Source organism: Sminthopsis crassicaudata, chromosome 2, assembly GCF_048593235.1.
Source record: "Sminthopsis crassicaudata isolate SCR6 chromosome 2, ASM4859323v1, whole genome shotgun sequence".
NCBI classification, from domain to species: domain Eukaryota; kingdom Metazoa; phylum Chordata; class Mammalia; order Dasyuromorphia; family Dasyuridae; genus Sminthopsis; species Sminthopsis crassicaudata.
Genome location: NC_133618.1, coordinates 257,898,924 through 257,913,549, shown reverse-complemented (window position 1 = coordinate 257,913,549; position 14,626 = coordinate 257,898,924). Strand labels below are relative to the sequence as shown.

Here is a 14,626-nt window from a genome sequence, read left to right as displayed (position 1 = left end):
ATAAATTTTTACATGATTTACATTTTCCAGTATATCCTTTCTCCTCCTAAAGAACCAGCCCTTTTAATAAATAATAAAAAAGGGATAAAGAATTCAGTAAAATTAATCAACATATTTAAAAAATCTGAGATTATATCGAAAGTGTTATGGCACATTTGTTCCACCCTCTTTATTCCCCACCCTCAGAAAGAAGGGTAGGTACCTTCTCAGATCTCTTTTTTTTGTTCTGGGTATTCATTATTAATTCCATGGCATTCAGTTTCCAATATTTTATTGTTACTGGCATCCTACCTAGAAAGGACTCAAAGCCAGGAAGACGTGGATCCCAGTAATCCCTCTGATATTGGGTTGTTTTTGTTTTTGTTTTTAATTTTCATTCCAAAAAAAGACATCATAGATTTCATGACTTGCAAGTGAATAGAAATTAAATGAGGCAGAGTTATACAAAGTCACCAATCTTATTTTTTCCTGAGTCATTTAGATCCAGAGCAAGATAAAGATTAGGACAACTGAAGATGATGCCAGAGCCAGAAGAGGTCGTGGTCTTAAGTTAAAGTCTTTCCCAAGTTTCAGTTTGTCTGAGGCAGGGCCCATTCAATGATTATGGTTAGGTAAATAATTAAGTAAAAAATGGCCTCTTTACTTAGTCAGAAATTGAAAAACAAATCAATCTGGAAGGGAAAAGCCTCCCGCTTCCCCCACCCCAGGATTTCTAGCCAGAACAGAAACAATTGCCATTTACTTTTACTCAGAGCCAACAACAAAGTGAGACTTGGGCTGGAACCTATTGTTAGTCAATCAGTAAGAGCCAGAATGATTTGGGCTTAGGGAATGCTCCATAAAAAAGGAAATCCAGCCCATAAATCTGAAAATATCTGGCTAGATTTTAGCAATCAAAATTGATATTCTTTTGGGCAGATGTATGGTAAATAAGGGTATGATGATTCCCTATGTGGTTAGAGGAAGAGCAAAGAGAGGAAGAAGTGTTACCTGTGATAGATATTGACTTGAAGACCCTGCACAAGTCCATTGGGCAGCTTTCTAAGAATTTTTTTGTTATTGTTGCAAAATATTGGGGTTAAATGACTCAGGATCACACAGGTAGGAAGTATTAAGTGTGAAGTAGCTAAGGCTGGATTTGAACTTAGGCCCTCCTAACTCCAGAGTCAATGCTCTATTCACTACACTATCTAGCTGTGTAATCCTGGAGAAACAGAGCAAAATAGAGATTAGAGAACAATTTAATAATTTATTAAATGGAGAGATTTACTGGGACCAAATGGATCCATGGTTTGGTCCCAGGGCTAAATGATACAGGATTCTTTTATAGGGTAACAAGAATAATGACATATTGGGGGAGGTACCTAGATGGGAGATGACATAATAGGGGGAGGCACCTAGGATGAGGATGACATAATGGAGGCAGGCATAATGGAAGGAGGTACTAGAGAGGCTCCTGATATTCCAATGATGTCTAAAATGGATAAAGACTTTTATCCCATCAAACATTAAGAGGGAATGAGTATTCTAAGGTCTAAGACCTTTATCCTATCAAACATTAAGAGGGAATGGTTATAACCTGAGGCAGAGTAACTGAATAGAACAATTAGGGAAACTGGGTCAGGACATTAAAAGAGAACTATGGCACAACAGCTGCCCCTTTTCTAAGACTTATTAAAGAGTAGGGACTCTTCCTGGGTAAGGATCAGACCACTGACCAGCAGAGCAGTGATCATACCTATCTCTAGATCACAACACCAAAAAAAGTACAAACCCTCAGAGCTGTAAAAAACAGCTAAAATTTGGGGGGCAATAACTATCATGTGTAGCATTCTCCCTCCTCCCACATAAGGATGAGCAGCACAAGATTCTGACAAGAAATAGGCTGGAAAAATGAGCAAACAAGAACAATAAAAGTAACCTGATTATAAAAAGCTACTGTGGCAACAGGAAAGTTCAGGACACAAACTCACAAGGCAATTATGTAAAAACATCCATAAGTAAAACCTTAAAGAAAAATGCAGATTAGAAATAAGCTTAACAAGAATTCCTAAATGCACTGAAGAAAGAGATTTCTAAAAAATTAAATGAGAGTGGAAGAAAAAATAGGAGAAGAAATGAGAACAAAATAAGAAAATTATGAAAAGAGACTTAATAATTTGGTAAAAGAAGCACAAAAAGAATTGAAGAAAATAACTTCTTAAACAGTGGAATTAGCCAAATGGATAAAGAAGCACAAAACTTCAGTGTAAAAAATAATTCCTCAAAATTTCGAATTGATCTAGTGGAAGCTAATAACTCTGAGACAGTAAGAAAAAATGAAAGTCAAAAGAATGAGAAAAAGAACAAAATGTAAATTATTTCAAAGGAGAAACAACTGGCTTGGAAAGTAGATTGAAGAGAGTTAAGATAATTTAAGAATTATTGGACTGCCTAAAAACGAAATTACAAAAAATAGCCTACAAATCATATTTCAAGAAATTACAAAGAAAAATTGCCTAGATGTCTTAGAATCACACAATATAAATCAAAAGAATCCATTGATTACTTTCTGAAAGAAATCACAAAATGAAAACTCCTAGGAATATTATAGCTAAATGACAGAACTCCCATGTCGAGGAGAAATTACTATAGGCTGTTAGAAAGAGAGTCTTCAGACACTATAGAGTCATGCTAAGGATCTCACAAGATTTAGCAGCTACCATGATAAAAGAGCAGAGGATTCAGAATATGATATTCTGTTAGGCAAAGGCACTAGGATTACAATCAAGGGTAATCTACCCAACAAGATTGAATATGATCCTTCAGGGGAGGTGGTGATAAAAGGGAAGCCATACTAAGGGAGTCAGTGTTCAGAACCAAAATAGTTTTAAGGAGGGACAGGGTAGGGGGAAAAAAAAAAAAAAAAAAAGAGAAATATAAACAGAGGAAAACACCTCATAGTTGTGAATGTGAATGGGATGAACTCACCCTTAAAATAGAAGTGGATAGAAGAATGGATTAATAACCAGAATCCAACAATATGTTGTTTCAAAAAACACACTTGAAGCAGAAAACACACACACACAGACTTAAAAATGAGAGCTAGGGCAGAATGTATCACACTTTAGATGAGGCTAAAAAAAGACAGGAGTAGCAGTCATGATCTCATATTAAGCAAAAGCAAAGAGATAAAATTAAAAGAGAAAATCAGGTAAACTTTATTTTGTTAAAAGATACTAGTCAGTTTCCTTATCCATAAAAGAGAGAGTTTAGACTACATGATCTCTCAGGTCCCTTTTAGGCTCTAGACTCTATCCTATAATCTTCTCTTCCTTGTTTCATGAGTCTTTCCCATCTCTTTAGCTCAGGGGTTCTCAAACTACAGCCCTTGGGCCAGATGTGGCCACTGAGGACATTTTATGCGGCCTGCCGGATTATGGCAAATGGGCTGAGGGGCAGAGACAGAGTGTGAGGTTTCGTTTTTACTGTAGTCTGGCTCTCCAACACTCTGAGGGACAGTGAACTGGCCCTTATTTAAAAAGTTTGAGGACCACTGCCATAGACAATGAAGTATTATCAATACTAAACAATTATGCACAAAATGGCATAGCAATTCAAATTCTTAAAAGAAAAGTTAAATAAGTTGGCAGGAGGAAATAGTAAAACTACGTTAGTAGGGGACCTCAGTTTTTCCTTCTCAGAGCTAGATAAATTTAATCATAACATAAATAAGAAAGAAGTTAAAGAGATGAATGAATATTTAAAGTTAGATATGATAAATTTCTAAAAATAATTGAATGATAATAGAAAGAAGACCCATGTTTTATTTAACTATGTGATCCTGGACAAGTCATTTAATCTCTCTGCTTCAGATTCCTCATCTATAAAATGGAATGATATTAGTACCTAATAGTACCTATCTCCCAGAACAGTTATGAAAATCAAATGAGATAATATCTGTAAAATACTTTTTAAGCCTTGTAATAATATGTAAATATTTACTATTGTTATTGTTTGCCATAATTTGTTCAGCCATTTCATAATTAATGGTCAGTCCTTAGATTCCCATTCTTTACTTCAAAATGAGCTACAAACATTTTAGTATATCCTTAATTAGAATTTGTTTTGCTTAGGTCTAATCCTTCCCTGAATTTGTTTTCCCTCTAATTTATCTTTCTCCCTCATTCCTCTTTTTTCCTATTTCTTATTGAATGAACTGTATTTCTGTACACAAGTGTATGTATATGTTGGTCAATTCAGTTGAGAGTGAGGTTCAAGTGTCAACTGTTCTTTTTCCACTTATTTTTTGTTTGTATAGATTTCTTGCATACTCTGATAGTAAAGGACAATTTCCCCTATAATTCTTTTTCCCCTCTAATGTATTCTTTTTGGTCTCATTTTCTTTTCTTTTAAAATAATTTTAAAATCACAGAAATGTCTTCTTAGACTTTATGAACTCTAATGATAATAGCGTTTTGAAGGGTAATTAAATGATCATAATGATATATGATGATATGACTTTATGAACTGTAATGATAATAGCATATGTATGAGATATATATATATATACACACACACACATACATATATATAATTTCCCCATAGTGCCATCTAAACATTTTTTTTTCTTTTTTGCAAGGGCCCTTATGATTGCTTATTCATGTTTACTTGTTTATGTTTCTCTTGAATCCTGTGTTTGTACATTCTACTCTTTTTATCAAGAATATCTACTTTACTATTTTATTCCTAATAAAATCCTAATTCTAATCCCCAAATTGCTAAAATGCTAATCCTAATTCCTAATAAATCATTTTTTCCCCTCTGGAGGGTTATTCTTAATTTTGCTGAATAATAATTCTTGTTTGTAAGCTTCTCTTTTTTTGCCTTTTGTAAACATGCTATTCCAAGTATTCCATTCCTTTATGTGTTGATTGCTAAATTATGTGCATTCCTGATGTTGACTCCTAAATATTTTTCTTTCTTTCTGACTGCTTGTAGTATATTTTTTTTCCCTTTGATCTGGAAGTTCTGGATTTTGGCTATAGTATTCTTGGTAATTTTTTCTTTTGGAATTCATTTTTAGAAGTGATTGGTATATTCTTTTTATTCCCATTTTACTCTGATTCTAAGAGATCTGGGCAATTTTATTATAAGATTTCTTTAGTCCATTATAATGTCCATGGAATTTTTTGGTAGGGCAAGGTTTTATATCTCTTATGTCATGCTATTAATTACTTTTCCAATTCTTATTTTCATTTGTTTCCAATTTGTTGCTCTAATATTCTCACTTCGCTTATCAAAAACATTTTAAACTCTTTTAAAAAGTTGTGCTTCATCTCTTCTTGGAATTTGAATTTATTTTCAAACAGTATTTTCTCTCAGATTTTGCCTTTAGATATTTTGGAGTCATTCTTTTGTTCTGGATTTGTATTTTGAACATACAGGACAGGGCTAGCTTTTTTTATGGCAGGCTTCTGTTTTTGTTTGGTCATTCTTCCATTTGACTTTCTGACTTTAAACTTGCTATTAAAGTGATACTTAAGTGTTAAGACATAACAATTCTGGAGGGAGGGTCTGCACTGCTCTTACTGCTGCTTTTTAGGATAGTGAGTGTTATATTACTCCATTTCTTAGGGACAGCTCATACTAGGTTTCCGGAAGTTATCAATGGTTCTGCAGGGGTCTGAATTAGGAGAAAATCTGAGCTCTGCAAGTTGCTAATGTGGACTTGGGTCTGCGTAGCAGTCAAATATTGCTCGACTCTGGCACTGTTAGCTACCTAGAAAGCTTTGCTGGTTTAGAGTCATGGAACCGAAAAATTCCTTTGATTTATATAATACTTGCCTTTGTTTTTCATCTGAAGACTACTGACTGGACTAGAATGTGGAACTGAGACCTTGTTTTATTTCAGTTGTCTAAGCCACAAGCCTTCTGTTTGCTTTTGAATTTACTCCTTTCTGGTACACAGTTATTATGGTACCCATAATTATTCCTTAGGACAACTAGGTGGAGAGGCACAAAAAGTGTTTGGGCTGAAGTCAGGAAAATTTATTTTCCTGAGTTCAAATCTGATTTCAGACACTTAGTGACCCTGGGCAAGTCACTTAACTCTGCCTTAATATATCCATCTGTATAATGAGCTGGAGAAGGAAATGGCAGATTACTCCAGTATCCTTGCTAGAAAAACCCCAGGTCTCTCCCTAGTTAATGCAGCTGGTCTTTAGAAAGCAGACATTATCTGTTGCTAGTGAGATTTTTTCAATATGATATAAGCTTGAATTTACTTTCTAGTTCAATCTTTAAAACTGAGAGTCCCCTCTATACCATGAGGAGTCATCAGAATTGGAATTTTGTTTTGTTTTTTTGGCTCCTTTTGATTAAATCTTTGATTTTATTGGTTTTTAAGAATGCTTAAATGAAGATACTCTATTAGTGCAGATCTAAGACCCTTTTGCAACTTAGTGTCTTAGACTGACTGATATCAATCACCCCTTTATCCATCTTACCACATTATCAGGCTTACAAAATTACAAAATTAGACATATTTTACAGATGATTAAATGAGGTTTAAGATGTTAAAATGGCTTGCTTATGTTTACAGAGATAATATGCATCAGAGTTGAATTTAAATCCAAGTTTCCTGACCATGTGTTCAAAATTATTTCCACTATTTTGCAATATCTTAATTATTATTTTTTTTGGTGCCTACCACCAAGTTTGGTGCTATGTACCATTCAAAACAAGTAAACAATATCCCTATCTTAGAGGAACTTTGGATAAAATAATATTATTATTAAGTTCTGACATATCCAGTGAGGTGTTTTACATTTTCTTCTATTTTTTCATTCTTTGTAGTTTGCTTAACTGATTCTTGATGTCTCATAAAGTCATTAGTTTCCGTTTGCCTCCTAGTTTTTGTGGTTTTCTTCAGTTAGTTTTTGTATCTTTTTTTTTCCATTTGATTAATTTTACTTTTTTTACTTTTGAAAGTGTTTTCTTCAGTGAATTTTTCTTTTTTTTTTTTTTTTTTTGGCTTTTGACCAATTGCCTTCTTTTTCCAAGCTGTTGACTCTCTCTTGCTTACCTCTCATTTCTTTCTCATTTTTTCTTCTATCTCTCTTATTTGCCTTTTAAAGTCTTTTATGAGCACTATTAGGAAGCCTCTTTGGGCTTGAGACCAATTCATATCAGTCTTTGAAATTTCCTCTGTGGATATTTTGCCCTTGTCTGAGTTGGTGTTTTGATTTTCCCTGTCACCATAGTAGATTTCTATGGTCAAGGTTCTTTTCTGTTTCTTGTTCATTTTCTTTCCTTTTCTTTTTGTATTTTCTCTTTTTAAAATTTTATGGTTGAGCTCTGCTTCTGGAGTAAAGGGGGTGCTGTCCCAAGCTTCCTGTGCAGCTCTGAGCCTTGATTTTGCGCACAGGGGCCCCTTGTGTTTGGTGTTTTGTTCCCAACAGGGGATAGCTTTACCTGCTCTTTCCGGGAAACAGCCTGGTTTCCCAGAATTTGCCTTCTGAACTGATACTGGGGGATGCTCCACTAGGCTGCTCCTCTACTGAGCCAGGTTCAAGGATCTTAATTGCTGATCTGATTTTAAGATCCTCTCACTGACTTTCCCAGACTCTGTCTGAGCTGGGATGAACACTCCTTTCACTCCAGTGAAATTGACCTTTTTTTGAAGCCCTTCCAATCTATCTTAAGCTGGAGAGTGGCCTTATTCAGTTAGACTCTGTTCAGAGGCTTGGTTTCATGTCGTTTTTGAGGGAAACTGGAGAGCTCGAGCTACTCCCTGGCTTTACTCTCTCATCTTGGCTCCATCCCCGGAAATTCTATCTAAGTTCTGATATCTCAAAGTGTTCTTATTGTTAATACTCACAATATGAATGGATTGATTGCTTTATGTTTGTGTAGGGTTTTGTTTTACAAAGCAGCTGAATCTTATGGAATAGTATTCTGATTTTACAAATGAGGAAATTGAGGCACAGAAAAATAAAGTGACATGCATAATACCATAGTTTCACATATGTCTTAGCCCAGGAACTAAACACCATCATTATCATAATAGTTGACATTAACAGAGAAGTTTAAGGTTTGCAAAACACTGTATACACATTATTTCATTTTAATCATATACACTGATTTTATGACTTAGGATTGGCATAATGAATAGAGCACTAATCTGAAGCCATGAAGACCTAAATTCACATACAATATCAGACATTCTCTGTCTGTGTAACCTTGGGCAAATCATTTCACCTCTGACTGCCTCCATCTCCTAATCTACAAAAATGGGGATAATAATAGCACTTATATTCCAGTTTTATGAAAATAAAATTAGGCAATATTTATAAAGTGTTTTGTAAACTTTTAAATGCTACATAAATGTTAGCTATTGCTATTGTTGTTCTTAGGTATTAGAGATATTATTATCCTCATTTTGCAAATGAGGAAAATAAGAATTTTGTTAAATTACTTCCCTGTAGTTAGGTATTAGAAAGTGTTAGAGGTGGGATTTAAACCCAAGTTTTCTTGATATTGAGTTCATTGCTCTCTCCACTAATAGCATGCTGTTTCTCAAAGCATGCTGGCTCATATTTATATAGCATTTTATAAATAGTACTTTATATTTTTATTTCCTTTGATCCTTAGAACAACTAACTCTTTTAGGTAAGCAGAACAGTTATTATTATTTGAGAAAACTCATGAACAAACAACTTATACAAAAAAATGGATGAATGTACATTAAACTATTTACTTCTCTCCAAATTTTGTCCTGATCTTTATAAATGTGTTCACACATTTTTGCCTAGTTGAAACTTGTTGTTCAGTTGTTTTTCATGCCTGACTCTTTGTGAGCCTATTTGGGGTTTTCTTGGCAAAGATACTGAAATGGTTTTCCATTTTATAGATGAGGAAACTGAGACAAACAATTAAGTGACTTACCTAGGGTCACACAATTAGTAAGTGTCTGAGGTCAAATTTGAACTCAAGGAAACGAGCCTTCTGACTCCAGGCTCAGCAGTTTGCACAGTATACCACCTGGTTGTCCTTCATTGTATATATGTACAGACTGACACAATCCACAGACTTAGAATTTTTTATATCTGTATGTTTACACCAAGAGAATGGCGTGTCAGAATAAGCCAGTAAGCCAATTTCTCATTATCAACATGTATTATTGAGGCTGTGTATTTGATTTTGTACTTACTCTGATAAAAAATTAACTTCAAAATTCACTCCTTGAATCAACATGCATTATTGAGAGTATACTCTGTGTACATGATTTGATAAACCTAGTCCTCATTTTTGCCTTCCAAAATTCTAGGGCATGGGTTGATCTCCATGACATTATGTCTCTGTTGCTATTATTATTATAAGGTGTTAGTGTCTCTCTTTCTTAGAAATGATAAAGAGGTTAAAAGCTTAGCTTCATCCGTTAAGTTTTGAATCTCAGAAGTTCTAGAGCTTGGTTGGAAGAGGAGAGATATCAGAATACTGATTTGAAATGATAAAACTACTTTAGTTGTAAATATACCATTGAGAGTTTTTTGTTTGAAGGAATAAGTATGAATCTTCCCTCTTGTTCTTGTTAAAGCATTGCAGGAGTGATGTCTGTTGTTCAGTTGTTTGGGTTCCAGAGGGAGGTTTTTGACGCTGTAATCCTGACTGACAGGAGGTTAATGGTTTCCAAAAGAGTGGCCTGGAATGCCCCATTTCTCTCCACTAGAACAATGCTCCAGTGTGTCTAGGCTGCCTTATAGAAGCAATAAATCTGTTTTGTTTTGTTTTGTTTTTTTCTCTCCCTCAATCCCTCCTCTTTCTACCCCCCTCCTTCCTACCCCTGTCCCTAGGCCAGGACCCACTCCTGTTACTGAAAACCCTTCAAACTTTGTGGACAAAGAGAGAGCTGCAGAAGGTAAGTCCTTTTCTTGGAGCCTGCCCCCTGCACAATGGAGCTCCTGCCTGTATGCAGAGCATGTCCAGCCCAGTGCAGGGCTGTCAGGACTGTGATTGTGTTTGGTTACATTACGCAGAGGGAAAGCCCTGCCGATTGGCAGGCTGGGGGAGGAGGCAGGTCTGTCTGCTTCTCAGCAGACCTGGGGCACAAAGGAGAGAATTCCTCAATACTAAGGCAAAAGGGCTGGAAGCCTAAAATTTCAGCTCTTTTTTTCTTCCTCAGCACAAAACCAGAGTGAACCAATTTGGGATCTATGAAGCATGTTGTAATTCTTTGTCCTTAAATAGCACCTTTGGTAGAGGTCAAAGCACTTTACTCTCATTAACCTTCATAGTACTCTAGTGCAGTAGCTCAGGAACAAGGATGATTATCTTAATTTTCTTTAGAAATAGAGAAGTAACAGATGGATAGTGTCCATCTTCTCAAGGCCAGAGCCACTATTCCTCTCAATCCAGTCTCTCTACTTAGCTGTGTCTTACAAATCAGTTTTGAAAAATAGACAAGCCACAATTACTTTTTCTTAGCATGCTGGTTTTATAGCAGAAAGTATTCCTTGTCTTGGGATGATGCCTGCTTTTAGAAATCCCAGGCCTCAGGTTCTTTTTAGTAACAATCCAACCTCCTATGTATGTAGTTTGGTAACCTATATCAGAGACAAGATGATAACAACAACAACAATAATAAAAGCCAATACTCATGATTAGCAAAGCCCTTCATCTATTCTGGATTTTAAGAGGGGAAAGGCATACATGGTTGTCTTCATTTTCCCTCCTCTATAAGCTCTTCACCATCAAACTTGAATAAAAGGACTAGGAATTAACCTCAAAGCCTGATTTCAACTCCGTACTACATGAAGCTTATTCCACTTTCAATGCCTCCAGCATTCCTTGCCCCTCCTTTTGTAGTTATTACTCTACCACTCCTCCTCCTACTGACCACATGAGTACCACAGGCCTCTGGTTATGGTTCTGTATTCTTTGCACAGCATACTAGGACTTCAGATGTTATCCCTGAATATAGTGATCATTAGTCTAGAATGTTGAACATTTTTGACACAGCTGTCAAAGCTGGTCCAGCCCGCCATATTTACTTAGTATTTCATCAATTTCACCTAGAGCTCTTGGAAGATTTAGTTGCATCTTCAGCACTTATCCAAAAAATTTAGGAAAAATTAAAAATATCATCTCAACAAGTACAAAATGATGGCAGTTTGAATACCCATATTCTGAAGTGTTTTGGGGTTAGATTAATCATAATTAGGAGTATCCTAAAAAGTTTCCTAAATCAGTGAAGATGTGAGATCATTTTTGAGGTAGTTTTGGGACCTTAGATTTGCAGAAGTTTGGGAACAGTAGGCTGATAAGGTCTGTTAAGTTTTCATTGAAGCTGAAGAGGCTGTGTATTTGATTTTGTACTTGGATAAAAAATTAACTTCAAAATTCACTCCTTGAAAAGTCAATGCCTTGAAGCTCCTTGATAACTTTTGTTTGAAGGTCTCTGTGCCTCTCCCCCCACCTCCTTACCCATCACCTAGCTCACTAGCCTACTGGTCTTTATTAAGTTTAGTGGTTAAAGAAGTGCAGAATAGGAGCTGTTTCTGTACTCCTGAGTTACTAAAACCATTATCTAGGGTCCTGAGGAGCATAGGGCAAGCCTGAAATCACATGCTTTATTTTTTCATGATTTTGAAATATCATTGATTGACCATTATCTTTTCTTTCCTCCAGATAACAATATATTTAAAACCAAGAGTAGGTGAGGAAATGGGAGGAATAGAACAGTAATCAAGAACTTTGAAAAAAATTATGGAAAACATTCTTGTAAGAGTTCAACACTAGAGAGACATAAATCACCTGTAAACAAAATCTCGAGTTGCAGATTCTGTAAGCATATGCAAATCTGTCAAAATGCCATTATTTAGAAATGCATCCTGAAAGAGAGCTGACCTGCAATGTCTGGGAGATCTAGTGCAGTTCTTATGGCTGTGTCAGTGACAGCAGGCAATCCTCTAAGACTAAGGTGCTGCTTTCAAGCTGATCTTCATTAGTAAAGCAAATTTTTCCATCAAAAATTCTGATTAGAGACAGTGGTCTCTAAAGTAGAGTTGTAGAGTAACTAGAAGTGATAGACCCCTCTGGTGGTAGTACATTCTCCCTAAGACAGCCATTCATGAGGCTCATCTCCAGCACAACAGTAGGTGCCTGTATTCTCTGACATCCCTTACTTTGTCCTTTCTATGATGCAAACGCCACCTTCTTCCCTTCTGAGAGAAGAGTAAGCCTCTCAGGGCAGTTAAAACTTAACCGCTGGAATGGCATGCAGATAGGGGTCATGTAACTTTTGGGGAAAAATCATTCCTCTCCCCACTCTAAACTCATCCTTTGTCTCTCTGATAATTCCTGACTCTGGTGTGCTTTCTCTTCAAAGATGATAAGGGAGTAAGAGGCCTCTCCGCCCTTTTTATTTGAGCTGGGAGAGAGTGAATTACACAGTATGAGTAGGCATGGATGAGTGTTATATGAGAGAGAGAGAAGAGAGAGAGAGAGAGAGAGAGAGAGAGAGAGAGAGAGAGAGAGAGAGAGAGAGAGAGAAGAGAGAGAGAAGAGAGAGGAGAGAGAGAGACAGAGACAGAGACAGAGAGGAAAGACACACACAGAGAGAGCAAGACAGGGTGGGTTGGGACAGAGAGACAGAGAGAGGACACACAGAGAGTACTTATTTATTAAGTACTGAGCACTTACCATGTGACAGACACTGTGTTAGATTCCAGGAATACAAATATAAGCAAGTAATGCAATTACTGACCTCAAGGAGCCTGTATTGTAATAGGAAGAAAGAACATTAGAAATTTGGTTAGGTGGATATCAAAAGCAGTGGCATGGTATAGAGTTAAAATAGCCATGAAATGATTTTTAGTTACCAGCAAGTTGAGACAGAAACCCACATGTCAGTCAGAAAACTTTGCAGAATGAAGTAAAGGGTTGGGGAAAAAGAAGGGGGGAAAGTTCAAGTTAGAATGGGGAAGATATAAGAGAGAAACAAGGATGCTGGCTGTAATATAGGCAGCATGGCAAGGAAATGGCTGAAAGTCAAAATACATATAAAACAAATTCAATGATTTCTGCCAAATCCATCTTCTTCCACAATTCTGCTACTTTTGAGGATGCCAAACCTTTCTAGTTACCCAAGTAGAACATCTCTATATCATCTTCTACTCTGCATTCTCTCTTACTCTATATGTCCATTCATTTGGCTAATCTTGTTTGTCTGTTCCCACAATATATCTTATATCAATCCCTGCCTTTTCTTTTCGGATCATTGCCATAGTCTTCTACATGCTTTCCCTACCTCAAGTCTATCTCTTCCCCACTCCATCTTTTTTATACCTGCCAAAGTGATATTCCCTAAAACTAAATTCCAATGATATCATTGTCCTATAGCAGTGTTGGGGAACCTTTTTTTCTGCCAAAGGCTATTTGGATATTTATAACATCATTCATGGTCCGTACAAAATTAAAATTATAGAAGTTAATCAATGGGAGGTTGTTGTACCTAGCTTTCATTTCATTGTCACCTGTGGTTGCCTTAGCAAATGATATTGTAGGCCAAACATTTCCTACCCCATCCTATATTGTAGTGATTCTTTGTCAACCCTAATATCAAATATTACTTCATCTTTCTCATCCATTTTTACATTCTATTTTTGTATTAAGTTGTATGATAATGTAATGATTATGTATATGTATCATAATGTTAGTTATTGTCATATTAGTATAATAATATATGTATATAATTTATGAATAAGTAAACATAAACATTGAGGTTTATATTCAATTATTTTTTCTTGTGGTGCCTAGTCAAAAAAAATAGTCTTTGGAGACTATTGCCCTGTGCCAATGACATCCAGAAACTCAGATTCTATTCCCTTTCATTCCACCATCTCCTTCCCTCTTCATTTCCCCTTAAAAAATAAAAGAAATGGATTCATAACTTTTGCTGCATTATGTAGAAATAAAATTCTTAGTGAGAACAGTCAAAAAAGATCTTAGCATGACTAAATAGTTGTTATGCACTGATATTAATTCAGCTATAAATTAATACTAAGCATATTTATTTAAAGTTCAATGTTAAGTTTTTAATACAACTTAAAAAAATAAGTCCCATTCCTGAACGTGGGAACTTGAGACAACATTTCATCCTAATATAATGTATAGCAAATTTCCTGATTTTCAGTCTCTTTCTTCATAAAGGTCCTTGTTCTTTTGTCACTACATTCTTCTAGTATCTGTGGCATGATGTTTTGAATGCAAATCTTATAATAATGAGTAAGAGATTCTCAGGTATTAGTATGCTATAATGACATTGTTGAATTGAGGGAAGATTCATTAATATGAAATAGAGGCAGAGTGATTCTTTTATCATATATTAGCTGCCCAACCCTGAACCCGTAGTCCTGATATTACCTTTGTTTCATTGACCATGAAGAAAGGCCTACTTTGGCTCCAAGGAATGAGTACCAGAGTATAAGAGCTCAAACAAAGGATCCTCCCTATAGGACTAATCTCTGGGCTTTTTAAATAGCATAAGGAAGAATATGTAATCATATGTAAATTGAGAGATGTCTTAAAAACTAATAATGTTAAAACTCTCTAGAAATTTGAATAAAAGGCAAATATTGTATAA

At 35.7% G+C, this 14,626-nt stretch overlaps 1 protein-coding gene across 5 annotated transcripts in view; it reads left to right on the top strand.

The window, feature by feature from the left end:
* The window catches only part of EXD3 (exonuclease 3'-5' domain containing 3), a 407,975-nt gene that overhangs the window by 151,564 nt on the left and 241,785 nt on the right, over positions 1 to 14,626 (top strand). For all 5 annotated transcript variants that reach the window (XM_074289063.1, XM_074289062.1, XM_074289065.1 and 2 more), the window contains one exon: positions 9,837 to 9,901. In XM_074289063.1, coding sequence (XP_074145164.1) covers positions 9,837 to 9,901 — 65 coding nt within the window. The remainder of the gene's footprint in view (positions 1 to 9,836; positions 9,902 to 14,626) is intronic.